The sequence below is a fragment of the Bos javanicus genome, chromosome 7 (assembly GCF_032452875.1).
Source record: "Bos javanicus breed banteng chromosome 7, ARS-OSU_banteng_1.0, whole genome shotgun sequence".
In the NCBI taxonomy this organism is placed as follows: domain Eukaryota; kingdom Metazoa; phylum Chordata; class Mammalia; order Artiodactyla; family Bovidae; genus Bos; species Bos javanicus.
The window spans coordinates 95,958,660-95,974,577 of NC_083874.1; the positions used below are offsets into that span (position 1 = coordinate 95,958,660).

The 15,918-nt window shown below is 41.0% G+C and overlaps 1 protein-coding gene across 3 annotated transcripts in view; it reads left to right on the forward strand.

Moving 5' to 3' along the window:
- The window catches only part of LNPEP (leucyl and cystinyl aminopeptidase), a 102,589-nt gene that overhangs the window by 27,393 nt on the left and 59,278 nt on the right, over positions 1-15,918 (forward strand). For all 3 annotated transcript variants that reach the window (XR_009737741.1, XM_061424456.1, XM_061424457.1), the window contains exon 2: positions 14,193-15,033. Coding sequence is in view for 2 of the 3 variants with exons in the window: in XM_061424456.1 (XP_061280440.1) it covers positions 14,193-15,033 (841 nt within the window). In the remaining variant the exon portion in view is untranslated. The remainder of the gene's footprint in view (positions 1-14,192; positions 15,034-15,918) is intronic.

Sequence of the window (15,918 nt, forward strand, 5' to 3'; positions counted from 1 at the left end):
TTCCTCTTGTTGATCCTTTGCATTAAATTCTCTGTCTGAAGCATTTCATGGTGGGATTCTTTATGTGCTGGGTCGCTGTTTGGTACTCTCCTGGATCATTGGCATTCTCTGGCAGAATGTCTCCTTTTCCTCTTAAATGTTCTCCTTGATAGATAGTTAAAATAACGTGCTTCATAGCTGCAGCAAAACTAGCAAGTAGTTCCTCTTCTTTGCTGTCTTCCCTCTAGCAATGAAATGTTGATTTTTGCTCATTGGACCACTCAACTGCACAGAAAATAGCAGCTGTGATTAGACTCAGTAAATATATGCAGTGTAGAATTTGAAAACGGTAGAAAATTTATCAACTGAATGTTTTAGTTTATAAAGTAAAATCATTGTCTATGTTATATGCTGCCTTTTAGGTTATTTCAGCCAGAAAATGTTGAGCATTATATAAGTTTAAATTGCCTTCTTAGAAATTGTAATGGTCATTGGATATCTGAGTTTTATTGTGTAAGTGCAATTATAGCAAATGAGTGTGGCCTTTAGATACACTTAATCCCTAAGGATATTTTGGGAAGAGATGTAGTGTCCTTACAATCAAGGCAGCTATTTGGCAAATATTTTAGGAGCTAGATGACTTAAAAATGTAAAACCTGTGTATTAAAACCTCTGAGAGTCAGATATAATCATCTAAAGTTATCCTGTTCCACACTGGCTGAAGTCTACCACGGACACTGCTGTTGCTGAGCCTAGATGACATCAAGAGGTCAGCATGAGGTTTCTAGACTCTTCTTATTTTATGAATTTATTTACTAATATATACTGTAATGACATTTAAGCATCATATTTTATAATAAAAGATGTGAGGGAGGAAATTATATTGGTGGATCTTAAAGGGAAATACTGGTGTGCTTGACTAAAAGGTAGAAGATCCATTTATTTGCTTATGATTTTGAAATTCCTACCCTAGTTAGATAATACACTGCTGTTGTTGTTCAGTCGTTAAGTTGTGTCTGACTCTTTGCGAACTCCTCGACTGTAGCCTGTCAGGCGCCTCTGTCCATGGGATTTCCCAGGCAAAAATACTGGGTTGCCATTTCCTTCTCCAAGGTAGTATATTAGCAATAGACTACTAATGCAGCAGTAAATAATTCGCAAAGTATTGTTGACCCACTTACCTTATTTGACCCCTATGATAAAGCAGACAGAGCAGTTATTATTCCCATTTTAACAGTGAGGAGACTGAGGTTCCAACACACATCAAGTGATGGAGTCAGAATTAGAACCTCCAATTTCTCTTCATTATACTTTATGCCTCCTAAACCACAATTGATTTAAATTATATGCTGGCTTTGAGGAAAGAAGAGGAAATGTAGTCTGAAGAATCAGTGTCCAGTAAAAATGAATTGCAATGACTCAGAGCTAATAATCACTGAAATAGTATAAACCTAGCCTCAGAGCAGGTGTTAGAAGAACTTTCTTAACCTCATAGCTAGCATATTAACCTTGTTTTATTCCAAGCTTCAGCTCTCAAAGATTTTATGAGTGAAAATGAACATGATTTTCTTTAATTAATACTTCATTTTAATGTGTTGCGTATTGCTACTTTGATTTCAAGCTTATTGCAGGCTTCTGCCCTGGTAGGCACTAGGCACACAAAGATGAATGAGATAAGAGCCCCTCCTTGGAGCAATTATCTAAGTGTGAAGCAAAATTTTAAATTATAGTTTACTGACGCAGAAATTCTCTTCTCTATGGGATAAACCAGGCCTTGAAAATTTTCTAAACTCTTTCTCAACCCCTAATCCTTTGATAGGCAAAAAGTTGCCAGGATTAAAATGTATTTTGGAAAGTATAGGTAACAGGTATTGGAACTCATCCTAAATGTGAGAGCTAGATAAGCATGTGTGCACAAGTAGTGTGCACAGCTTCCATCTTCCAGGTTTGAGGGCTTCCAGCAGTGTGTAGCAGAGAAGGCAATGGCACCCCACTCTAGTACTCTTGCCTGGAAAATCCCATGGACGGAGGAGCCTGGTGGGCTGCAGTCTATGAGGTTGCTAAGAGTCGGACACGACTGATAGACTTCACTTTCACTTTTCACTTTCATGCACTGGAGAAGGAAATGGCAACCCACTCCAGTGTTCTTGTCTGGAGAATCCCAGGGATGGCGGAGCCTGGTGGGCTGCCATCTGTGGGGTTGCACAGAGTCGGACACGACTGAAGCGACTTAGCAGCAGCAGCAGTGTGTAGTTGGAGAGGGTACAGTGACTCATAATTCGGGAATGATTGTTTTGATCTCTCCCTGTAGTCTCTGTAGAACATTGGCAGGGCAGCCAGAATAATTAACACTGCACAGTCTAATTATAAATAAAGTGCCATGGACAGTGGCACCAAGCAAGCCTGTCCTGGGTCATCCTCCAGGTTGGCAGGATTGTTTTAGAATGATGACTAGATAATGTCAAGTTTGCTATAAATCAAGTTGCTTTTCCTAGATTGTCCAAGGAGTTACCCTACTGCGAGAAAGTAATATTGGTGGAAGGCTCACTGGTTTCACTTTTTCAGGGCTCATTTAAGTATGTTGTTATTGCAGTCCTTCTAACCTTTTCATCCCAAGAGAAGAGTTAGGCATCTTAATTTTTATGGTACAAACAATACTTTGGCCACCTGATGCGAAGAGCTGACTCACTGGAAAAGACCCTGATGCTGGGAAAGATTAAAGGTGGGAGAAGGGGACGACAGAAGATGAGAGGGTTGGATGGCATCACTGACTCAATAGACAGGAGTTTGAGTAAACTCCGGGAGTTGGTGATAAACAGGGAGGCCTGAGTGCTGTAGTCCATGGGGTCGAAAAGAGTCGGACACGAGCGACAGAATGGAACTATTTTAGGGAGAGTAGTGGAACGGGTCAGAGTAGGACATTTGTTCCAGCAATAGTTGAATTGATTTTAAAAAGCTGAAAACCTAGGGATTTGAAAAGATTACACTGGACTAGTGTCTTAAAGAGGGCGGGGAAAAGAAAGGCTTGTGGGCGAGGAGAGGGAGGAGGGTGGGCTATGGGTACAAAGATGAAGTGGCCACAGCAGCCATGCGTGCTTGAGGGAAACTGAGATGTTTGCAACATGCCATGGTCTCACTGTGGGTCAGAGGCGGAGCAGGCCCTGTGCACGGGGCTGTGTGCGCTTCCAGGATGTGTGGAAGCGTGGCTTAGCGCCAAGGACCGACTGAGTTTATATATAGTTTTGGGCATCGGGTCACTGAGATTTAGGACAAAGGTGCTAGCTATGGAGATTCCTTTCACAGAGCTGAAACCTGAACTACTGCCAGATGGTTGTGTTTCTGCATAATGAGAGTCAAGGTTGTCATTACCCTAAATGAAGTCGGCACTTTAAATCCAATGCTTAAAAATGAGGCCTCTTTCCCTGCCCCCCCCCTCCCCGACCCATGGCATTTTTCCTATTGAGAAAGTACTCAGCTAAAATTTTAAATGGAAACTTAAAAAGGGAGTTCGCTTTTTAAGAGAAAAATATACAAAAATCTAAATACAGAAATAATGACTCAAGTATAGTTTTTTGCTTAAGAATTTTTTTTTTCTTTACTTTTGAAGCAATCATAAGAGTTTTGCTTTAAATGTGTGTGTGTGTGTGTGCTCAGGGTTCAGTCACGTACTATTCTTTGCGAACCTATGAACTGTAGCCTGTCACGTCCTCTGTCCATAGAATTCACCAGGCAAGACTACTGGAATGGGTTGCCATTTCCTAGTCCAGGGGATCTTCCTGACCCAAGGATCAAACCCGCATCTCTTGTATTCTTGGGCAGATTCTTTATCACGTACCACCTGGGAAGCTCCTTTCTTTAAAAAGTAGCTCTCTGCCACTGCTGCTGCTGCTGCTAAGTCGCATCAGTCTTGTCTGACTCTGTGCGACCCCATAGACAGCAGCCCGCCAGGCTCCCCGTCCCTGGGATTCTCCAGGCAAGAACACTGGAGTGGCTTGCCATTTCCTTCTCCAGTGCATGAAAGTGAAAAGTGAAAGTGAAGTCACTCAGTCCTATCTGACTCTTAGCAACCCCATGGACTGCAGCCCACCAGGCTCCTCCATCCATGGGATTTTCCAGGCAAGAGTACTGGAGTGGGGTGCCATTGCCTTCTCCGAGCTCTCTAATCCATTTTAAATACTTAGTTTTACCATCCCACTCCCACATACACAAAAAAACATTCTCTAGGTTTCTATTTAAGAGGAGGAGTAGAACATAAGTATTTTTGAAGGCAGTGGCACCCCACTCCAGTACTCTTGCCTGGAAAATCCCATGGACGGAGGAGCCTGGTGGGCTGTAGTCCATGGGGTCGCTAAGAGTCACACACGACTGAGCAACTTCACTTTCACTTTTCACTTTCATGCACTGGAGAAGGAAATGGCAACCCACTCCAGTGTTCTTGCCTGGAGAATCCCAGGGACGGCGGAGCCTGGCGGGCTGCCGTCTATGGGATCGCACAGAGTCGGACACGACTGAAGCGACTTAGCAGTAGCAGCAGCAGCAGCAGCATTGTCACTGGCTAAATATTTCTGTGTTTTCCAGGTCTTCTTGAAAGAGGGACACGCCTAAGACTTTTGGGCTTGTTAAAGAGCACCTCTGTCTCTAGCTCAGGACCCAGTTCTGATCTGTCTCTGTAATGAGCCTAAATAGACCTTTGAGTAGTAGAAACTGCTCTTGGAGATCCAGCAGGACTTGATATATATGGCTTTTTAGGCCAGTTTCTGGGAGAATATGAATTACAGCCAGTAACACTGCTTCCTTGCCCTCCACCAGTGTGTTTTGTTTGACTTTCTGTTGTGACTCTGTTTTCTAGTTTATTGAGCTCTGCCCTTTATTGTTTCTCCTTAGGTTTCTCCTTAGGTTTAATTTGCTTCTTTCCCCCCAGCTTCTTAAGGGTAGAAACTTAGCTCATTGATTTTAAACCTTTTTCTAATATAGCAGTAAATTTCTCTCAAGTTTTGACAAGTTGTGTTTTTACTTTAAATATTTTCTGAATTCCTTGTGGCTCATCTTGGACTCCTGGATTATTTAGAAGTGTATTTTCTATTTTCCAAATATCTATGTAGAGATTGTCTGGATTTACTATTACTGGTTTTTTGGTCAGAGAACATAGTCTTTAAAAAAAGTCTAGTTCAGTCTTTTGAAATTTATTGAGATGTATGGCCCAGCATGTGATCATCTTGGTAAATGACTCATGTATTCTGTAGTTATTTGGTATAATGTTCTGTAAATGTCAATTAGGCCACGTTGGTTGATAGCATCTCTCACATATCCTGTTGCTTTACTTATTTGTTGCCTACTTGTTCTAACTAGTATGAAGAGAAATGATAAAATCTCCGGTTATAGTTGTGAATGTTTTTGTTTTGCTCTTGAGTTTTGCCACTTTTTGTTTATGAATTTTGAAGCTTTATTATTGTGTACATACATGTTTAAGAATGGTGTCTTATGCTGATAAATTTCTGCTTTTATCATTATGAATTTCATTCTATTTTGTTAACCTATTTGTCTTTTAATTTTTAATTCATCTCTTATAGACAGTGTATAGTTCAATCTTGGTTGTTTAAATATGATAATCTCCGCCCTTTCGTTGGCTGCTTAATCCATTAATAGTTCATGTAATTATTTATGTAAGTGGTTTTAAGTCCACCCTTTTGCCATTGTTTTCATTTGTCCCTTTTTGTTTTTCTCTTCTAAGGCCTTCTTTTGGGTAATTGGCTATTTTTTAATACTTCATTTTATTTATTCTATTAGTTTCTTTGCTATGCATGTTTTAAGTTATTTTTCATTGATTATTCTAGGGCTAATAATATGCAACCTTAACTTTTTAAAGTCTGTTTATAGTCAGAATCATATCACTTGACATTTTACCCCTGACTTTTCTTACTTCCTACTTCACACCTCCAACCCCTCACTTGACACATCCATTTTATCTTCTCAATTCACAAATATAATTTAATATAACTCTCCTTATTCACCCTCTCCACTTTTCATGCTCTTGTCATATCTTTTATTTCTGTTCAAAACTACTTGCATGTTATTCTTGTTTAAAAGAGTCTTTTAAGGAAACTTTAAGAAAAGTAAAAAATATAAACTTACTTTTTGGTAACTTACTCATCATTTTGGACAAGGCAATGGCACTCCACTCCAGTACTCTTGCCTGGAAAATCCCATGGACGGAGGAGCCTGGTAGGCTGCAGTCCATGGGGTCGCTAGGAGTCGGACATGACTGAGCGACTAAGCAGCAGCAGAAGCAGCATTCATCATTTTTGGTATCCTCCTTTCCTTCCTGAAGACCTGAATTTCCATATGGCATTGTTTCCCTCCATCCTGAAGTACTGTTTTTTTGTAATTTCTTGTAGTGCACATCTGCTTGAGAAGAACTTTGTCAGCTTTCATTTTATTTGAAAATATGTTTATCTTGTTTTTGAAGGATTTTTCACTAGATAGAGAATTCTGAATGGATTTTTTTTTTTTTCTTCTAGTCCTTTAAAAATGTTCTGTCATCTCCTGGTCCCCATTGTTGTGATGAGAAGTTAGTGTTCTTTGCATTATTTTTCTCCTGTATGTAACATATTGTTTTGGGGTCCTTTTACTGATTTTCTCATTATCTTTGATTTTCAGCAGTTCAACCATGATTAAACTAGATATGATTTTCTTTGTATTTATTGTCTTGGGAGTTTGATGAGCTCTTTGGATATGATAAAATAGTGTTTTCATCAAACAATACAATTTTAACAATTATTTCTTTAGATATCTTTTCTGCTTTTATTCTTGTGGTCTTTTTTGGGGGGCTGTTAGTACATACGTGTTAGACTGATACTGTCCTACAAATGTCTGATGCTATGTTCATTTTTCTGCAAATCTTTTTTTCCTCTTTATTCCTCAAATTTGTAATTGGCAGTGATCTGTCAAGTTCATAGACTCTGTCTTCTGCTATCTCAAATCCACTCTTAACGTCTATTCAGTGACCTCTATTTGAAATGGACAACCAACTAGCACATGCAATTCCACTTAGTGTTATGGGGCAGCCTGGATGGGAGGGGAGTTTGGGGGAGACTGGGTACATGTATAGCTATGGCCAAGTTGCTTCACTGATCACCTTAAACTATCACAGCATTGTTAATTGGATATACTGATAAAAGGTGAAAAAAATATCTATTCAATGACTTTTTCATTTTAGTTATTGAACCTTTCAGTCCTAGAATTTCCTTTTTTTTTTTTCCCCCTCCCATTTGGTTCTTTTTTCTAGTTTTGATTTTTCTGAGATTCCCATCTGTTCATATATTCTTTTCTGTTGTTGTTTTTAAACAGAATGTCCTTGACTTTTTGAGACATATTTATAATAGCTGATCTAAAGTTTTTACCTACTTTAGATACTGTGTGTTTTAAAAATGGCTTTGTAGGGTGTTGATTTTTGTTTTAGTAGGCAGTTTAGTTACTGACTGATCTTGTATAGGCTTAGCTTTATATTTTGCCATGGCTGATCTGTGGAAGTCTCAAGGTTTTTCCCCAGGCCCCTTTACCTTAGCAAGGTTCATCCTCCAAATTCTGTTTCTGCTGTGGATTCTATTAGGGCTTAGTTTTAGGCTTTGTTAGCGTATGTCTAGAGTAGGCCTTATCCTGGGGTATGTTTTTACTCCTAAAGCGAAGCCTTCCTAGTGTTTCATGCCCAGAGTGTTAATGAGTTCTCTTTGTTTGGACTGGGTTAGACTGCCAGTCTTTCCCTTAAGTCGCTTGACCTCTCGTATTTCTGTTAACCTTAATACAGCCACTCTTTTGTAAGCCCTGTGTAGTTACATGTCCTGCATTGGTTAAAGACTCTCAGGAAACCCTTATACAAACTTCTGTGGTCCCCCTCTGTATAACTCCCTCCTCCCCAGGACCCTATCTCTGCCTCCCAGCCCTCCTCTGCCTGGAATCCAGCTCACTGTACTACAGTCAGAAAAATACCCCCAAGGCAGAGCACCAAGCAGATGTGGCCTGATGACCCTTTCCTTCTTTCGGAGGTCACATTCTTGCCCCGTCTCTTAGCTGGTACCTGAAAATAGTTGCATTATTTTGTCCAGTTGTTTATGAGAGGAGGAAAGGTCTGGGACCAATTACTCTGTCATACTGAAGGTGGAAGTCTCCCACGGCATTTGTACATGCATTAAAGTGAACCTTAGGGTAGCATGAAAGGGCAAAATAAATCTTAGTCACTCTTGGAACCAAATAGGTAAAGTGAGCTTACGGTGTTCATGAACCGAACCATTTCCCTCTGATCTTCCCACCTCCCACCCCTAATTATCCATTCACTTGTCTTCTGTCTTCTCAAGGGAGACAAGGAGGGTGAGGGGAAGGGAAGAGAGAATGACCTTACTTGGATCCTGCATCCTGGGCTGTGACCTTGGTCCTGTCAACTGAAAAATTAAGTGCAGTTTGTGAAAATGCACTGTTATTAGTGGTAAAAGTAGGAATGCATGTCGGACTCTGTGTTTGTGTTTTATGACACTGCTTGTACCTTGTGGTATAAGCAAACAGGATGTTACCAGAAAAGGGACTACTTAAAACTTCTTCCAAACTTATATACAGTGCTAATGACTGCCCTTCAATGGTGAGATACTGATAAACCTAAACTCCTGACTTAAAGTGGGCCTTGTGGTTAATAGCAAGAGGTTTTCTTTGAGTGTGGTTGGGGGGTTGGGTAATGTTTTGCCAGATTAGACTTGTATAGAAGAATCACTTTTTTTGTTATAAATTCTAATCTTTCTATTTTCTTTTGCACCTTAAACTTCTTTAAAATAAAACCTCTTTTTGATAGAAAAGGACTGCTCATTAGAGAAGTAGTTACTTTAGTTGATAATTAGCCATCTTTTTCAGAAATTGAATGGTTTCCATTTAGAAATCATCTAGAAGATGTAAATGCTGTCTCACACATGGAGCTTTTCCCTCTATTTAAATATGTCATAAGGGCCTCAGAAGAAGAATAATCCTTTATTGTTAGGGCCTAGTTTGAATATTGCATGTTGCTATAGTACTTAATTGAATATACCAATTCTTATATCTGCCCAACAAGCCTTAATTTAGATTAGGTTTATTCTTTTTAAAGTTGTTTTGGCTTGTTGATTTGAAAATACATCCTTTAAAACTTCATTTTCTCAGAAAATGTGATAGCAATTTAAAGGGATTAATGTCTGTGGGAAGTTTGCTCCTTTTATTTGACTCTTGACCGTGTCGTTTGCCGTAGCTTTGCTTTCTGTCCTGTTTTCTAAATTGAACACCTCGGTTAATCACTTACTCTTTGTGTATTTTCCCCTTTGTCTCTCACCACATCCTCCCTACATGTTTAACCCTGGATTAACCATCTGCTCTCCCTTTCTTTTTTTAAAAAAAGTTTTCACTTGCTTTTTATTTTTAATTACGGTAAAATGCACATAAATGTGCAAATACACACTTAGGTTATTTCCACCTTAGACACAGGCCAACAAACAAAAGCAAATGGATTTAACACTTCTGTATGCCAATTTTCTTTTAGTTTGACCCTGTGTTTCTTTCTTGATGTACAGCTGTGTGCTCAAAAGAACTGCCTGCAGCACTTACTACCTGGCTTTGTTAACTTTCCCTTCTTTATTTGGGCCTCTGAAGTCAGGCTTTCACTTGCCCACCTCTGAAGTCGCCTCGTAAAAAGTCACTGGTTCGCAGGTTGCCAGATCTAGTGGCCTCTCTTTGGCTTCATCGTACGTGACCTTCCTAAGACATTCAACGCCAGCCACTTCCTTCTTCATGAACTCTTCCTTTGCTTTCTACTGTCCTGATTTTCCTGCCTCTGGTACTTCTCCTCCTCTGCGGCCCCTCTTAAATAGTAACGCTCTCTGACGCTTACATCCCTTCAGTAGTCTCATCTATCTGCATGATTTTAATCCTCAGTTAAATAAACACAGCTAATTCTGAAACCTGAATCTTCCACCCAGATCCTTCTTTTGAGTCCAGGCCCACATAACATAATCCTTGTAACAGACTTACAAAGCAGTACTGTTTTCCATATTTATAGGTGAGGAAATTGAAACTCAGGGATGTTTGGTAACCTGTTTAAGATCAAGCAAGTCAGTGGAAGAGCCAGGGTTTGAAGCTCTGTCTTACAGTGAGGCTCTCAGTGCTTTGCATGCGTGTGTGCTCAGTGGTGTGTGACTCTGCGACTCTATGAAATGTCCTTGGGATTCTCCAGGCGAGAATACTGGAGTGAGTTGCCATTTCCTCCTCCAGGGGATCTTCCCACACCAGGGATCGAACCCCCTGCGTCTCCTGCATTGGCAGGTGGATGCTTTACCACTGAACCACCTGGGAAGCCCCTTTACTGCTATAATATGCTATTACGCAATCGTCTCCACCTGGCTCTCTGTCACATAAGTATGTCATGTCCCATACCAGATGCCATCTCGTAACTCCATTCTTGCTGCTCCCTTCCCCCGCTTCCCCCCAGAAAACCAACAGGGGGAATATGAAACCTGTGTTCTCATCTCAGTGACTGGCATTCCCTCTTCATTATCCAAGCCAGAATGTGCATAGGCGGTTGACATAAACTTCCTCTGCCTCCATCCTGCAGGCCTATCTCCATCATCCTTCTGTCTCCATCATCCAGCCCAGCAGAGCATCAGTTCCTGTGTATTCTCACTCTTTAACACGACTTGTCATCTGTTGTTCCCTCCTTATCACTTCCACTGCTCCTGTCATAGTTGTTAACTTTGTATCCACCTGAGTTGCCAGTAATGCTGATAGTCCAGCCCATTGCTTCTCATATTACCTGAGCTGGAGAATCAAGGTTCCTGGTTTTTTTGGTTTTTAATTTTTAATCTGTTGTAGAAATTGTATATCATATAAAAAATGAATCATTGGAAAATTGAAAAAATATAAGCTCCATTTTAAAAGTACTGAATTTGTTAAATATAACATTACTGTAAATGTGCTAAAAAAGTTTTAAAATATCAATATTCTTCATGTGGCCTATTGCAGATGGATAACAAACAGTTTGCAGATTGGTGCTGGTCCACAGACAACGTCAAGGAGCACCAGTTCGCAGTATCTGATGAAAAGAAATATCTTCCATTTTCTTAGATCATAACCACGTGGGCCTATGTTGTTTGAAACCGAAATAGTTCAACTAGGACCTTCTTTGCCTTGGGCTTATAGATAGCTTGTGTATGTAGATTTAAGAAGTTTTAGAAAATTTCCTGTTTCTTTAGGATCCCTTCTTTAAATGCAAAAAAAAATCCCTTTAGAGCAATGGGTAGTCATGTGTTACCCTCAAATTTTAATGCTGAGATCAAAGTGTACTCACTTAAGAACCCAAAGCAAGATTTCTTAAATAGGCTCGGAAGTACAGTCTTCATGGGCTACCTGTAATAAAAGTATTTTTCCTTGGTTTGATATATTTAACTTGATATGATTGTACATGCATACAAAAGATTGCCTTCTAATACGCAGTAAAAATATAGCAGATGAAGTGGTGTGCTCTATTTCTGAGTTTAAAATTCCACATAGGTATTAATCTGATTGGGTGATAAATAATTAAATTAGGTTATCTGGATGTGGGCAGGCATCTGACTAAGCCCCAGTCAAAAGACTGGAAGTTAATGAAGTGCAGTAGGAGATGGTAAAATGGTCCGACTGCAGGATACCCCTTGGCTTTAAACAGGGCATGGCTGAGGAATCAAAGACACAAAGATGAAGTTCTCAGGGGGTGGACTTCAGGCATGGGAATGCTCTAAATTATTAAGCTGAGACTATACTTGAGAGTCCCTTGGACTGCAAGGAGATCCAACCAGTCCATTCTGAAGGAGATCAGCCCTGGGATTTCTTTGGAAGGAATGATGCTAAAGCTGAAACTCCAGTACTTTGGCCACCTCATGCGAAGAGTTGACTCATTGGAAAAGACTCTGATGTTGGGAGGGATTGGGGGCAGGAGGAGAAGGGGACGACAGAGGATGAGATGGCTGGATGGCATCACTGACTCGATGGACATGAGTCTGGGTGAACTCCAGGAGTTGGTGATGGATAGGGAGGCCTGGTGTGCTGCGATTCATGGGGTGGCAAAGAGTTGGACACGACTGAGCGACTGAACTGAACTGACTGAACTGATACTTACAGTTAGTTTAGTAATTTATTAAATTAAACTGTACTGCTCCAGTGTTCTTGCCTGGAGAATCCCAGGGATGGCAGAGCCTGGTGGGCTTGCCGTCTATGGGGTTGCACAGAGTTGGACACGACTGAAGCGACTTAGCAGCAGCTCAGACCCCATGGTTGTCTGCATCAGGCCTGAGAGAACACGTGGGCAAATGCCTAAGAGAACATCATCGTCCCATAGGAGATAAAAAAGTCAGAATGGCCTTTTAATGAAAAAGCAAATGAAGCAACCAATCTGCACCACTGTACCAGGTACTCAAAACAACCACAGAAGGTGGGAGAGGGGTTCAGGATAGGAGGACGTGTGTTCATCTGTGGCTGATTCATGTCGATGTATGGCAAAAACCACCACAATATTGTAACTATCCTCCAGTTAAAATAATTAATTAAAAAACTACCACAGAAAATTTCTAACTACTGAGATTTTATTAAAAGTTTTACAAAAAAGTTTTTGAGTTCCATTATGGTAATATTCGCTCTATTAGTGAAGTCTGTGAGTCTCAAACACAATCAACTATCAAAACAAAACACAATTAGGTCACAAGAAGTTGGAGCACTGAAGGATGTTTAGGAGATTAAATTCCCAAAGCAGGATGTTATAACTGTGACCTTTTTTCCATTTCTAGATCATTCATATGAGATGGGTGGATGGCAGATTGCTGAACCCATACACCTAGAAAGTGATTAAAAGTTTTATTGAAAGAAAACTATAAAAGTAGCACCAGTCAGTCAGTTCAGTCGCTTGATTGTGTCTTGACTCTTTGCAACCCTGTGGGCTGCAGCACGCCAGGCCTCCCTGTCCATCACCAACTCCCAGAGCTTACCCAAACTCATGTCCATCGAGTCGGTGATGCCATCCAACCATCTCATCCTCTGTCATCCCCTTTTTCTCTTGCCTTCAACCTTTCCCAGCATTAGGGTCTTTTTCCAGTGAGTCAGCTCTTCACATCAGGTGAATAAAGTATTGGAGCTTCAGCTTCATCATTCCTTCCAGTGAACACCCAGGACTGATCTCCTTTAGATGGACTGGTTGGATCTCCTTGCAGTCCAAGGGACTCTCAAGAGTCTTCTTCAACACTACAGTTCAAACGCATCAATTCTTCAGTGCTCAGCTTTCTTTATAGTCCAACTCTCACATCCATACATGACCACAGGAAAAACCATAACCTTGACTAAAAGTAGCATAGGTTTTATAAATTAGGGGATGGAGAGGAGATAGGAAAAGGCAACCTCATGGGGGTCTCTATGCCCCCCCAAAAGTGAAAGGAGCAAGATGAAAAGAAAATGTATTTTTGAAAGGTAATAAAGAGAAAGGGAAAAACAAGAAAATAACTTTTTCTTAATTTACACAGTAGCAAGTTAAGATGAGTTGTGGAATAACAGGTGTTCACTCGGTGGACTAGGGTGGGGGAAATGATGACACTGCAGGCAAAGGGACCAGCGAGGAAAACAGACATGGAGGATGAAATAGAAGAGCCGCCTGGCTTGGCTCAGATTAGTGAGCAGTCTGGGGTGGCCAGAGCACACGCCGGGATGCCGTGTCCAGTGCTGCCGGGATCTCACCGTGAAGAAGGCTTGGACCGGTGCTGCTCAGACTTGTTGTCATTCAGTCGCCAACTCGTGTCTGACTCTTTGCGACCCCACGGACTGCAGCACACCAGGCTTCCCTGTTCCCTCAGGACAAGGGCCCAGGTTGTTGGGTAGGAGTGTATTCAAGAAATCAGTATTTAATCTCAGCTGCCTTTTTTTTTTTTTTGATACTAGCCTGTGTATTTAGCTTTCTTATTTCATTACTGTGATATGTTGTTACCTATAATTGGGTTTTTAATGAATAATACCAGAATATTACAAGTGTCATCTAATTCAGTAGCTCTGAAATAGAAATAAGTCTCAGAGATTTTAAAAAAAATCCTTAGATCAAATGTGGTCTTGCTAGTAGACCTTTTATTATGCCCTATCTCCCCTAACTCTGTGCCTGGTCCTTATGTTTTGGTGTTTTTTTTTTCTTTTTTTTTTAGATCGGCTTCAGCTCCCCAGGAATATGATTGAAAACAGCATGTTTGAGGAAGAACCAGATGTGGTGGATTTAGCCAAAGAGCCCTGTTTACATCCTCTGGAGCCTGACGAGGTGGAGTACGAGCCCCGGGGCTCACGACTGCTGGTGCGGGGCCTCGGCGAGCATGAGCTGGATGAGGACGAAGAGGACTACGAGTCGTCTGCAAAGCTTCTGGGCATGTCCTTCATGAACAGGAGCTCGGGCCTCCGAAACAGCGCGGCCGGCTACCGGCAGAACTCGGATGGGACTTGCCCGGCGCCCTCTGCCAGGACCATAGGGGTCTGTGTTTGCATCATCCTACTTGCTGTTGCTATAATCCTGGCGATTTACTTCCTGCCCAGGTGTACCTTTACCAAAGAAGGCTGCCATAAAAAAAACCAACCCACGGAACCGATTCAGCCCATCGCAACAAATGGAAAGTTGTTTCCGTGGGCCCAAATCAGGCTGCCCACTGCCGTTACGCCAGTGCGCTATGACCTGACCCTCCACCCAAACCTCACCTCGATGACGTTCAGGGGTTCTGTGACGATTTCGCTTCAGGCCCTTCAGGCCACGTGGAACATCATTCTTCACAGCACAGGCCACAACATTTCCAGAGTGACTTTTATGACCGCAGTTTCAAGCCAGGAAAAAGAAGTTGACGTCCTGGAGTACCCAGTGCATGAACAAATCGCCATTGTTGCCCCCGAGACCCTGCTTGAAGGGCACAATTATACCTTGAAGATCGAGTATTCGGCAAACATATCTAGTTCTTACTATGGCTTTTATGGCATCTCCTACAGAGACGAAAGTAATGAGAAAAAGTATGTAGCCCTCTTCAGTGATTCTGCTTCTTTGCTCTCTGATGACTTCTGCAATATGGATCTCTTTGCCCACATCAGCGACATTGACTGCAATTATTATTATTATTATTATTTTTAAGAGATTAGGTGCAAAATAATAGAATGGTGATTTGAAAGAGTATACTGTAGCTCAGACGGTAAAGAGTCTGCCTGCAATGCAGGAGACCCGGGTTTGATCCCTGGGTCTGGAAGATCATCTGGAGAAGGGAATGGCAACCCACTCCAGTATTCTTGCCTGGAGAATCCCATGGACAGAGGAGCCTGGTGGGTTACAGTCCATGGGGCCACAAAGAGTCAGACACGACCGAGCACCTATCACTACTACTGCTCTTTCAGTCAAAACCCTGAGCATATATCATGACAATGTCATGTGTCGTGGTGGAGGTAGGGGCTTGCTGACGGAAGGAAATGGCTAAAGATTGTATCACTTACATTCTCATTTACAAGAACTTACATTATCTTGAGCTTTTCATATCTTATGAATCTAGTTTCTGTCCCCTTACAAGGTCTCTATGTGAAGCAGAGTGGAAAATATTGATTATCCCTTAAGACTTATTTTACTATTATGTGGAAACTTTTAGAAGGTGCTTACCGAGATAGAGAAAGGAAGCATGAAGAAGTGCTGTAAACTTAGATATAGATATATATATATATCTATATCTATGTATATATCTCACTTTTAGCATCTTTAATTTTTGCTGGTTTATTTCTTTTAGTGCCACTCTATTTTGGATTTCTGATGGAAATTTTAAGAAAGAAATTTTATAATTTTAATTTTAAAAAAGGGACTTAAAACATAAAATTCCTAAACTTCCCATTTAGACCACATATTTTGTTCTTTGGCGT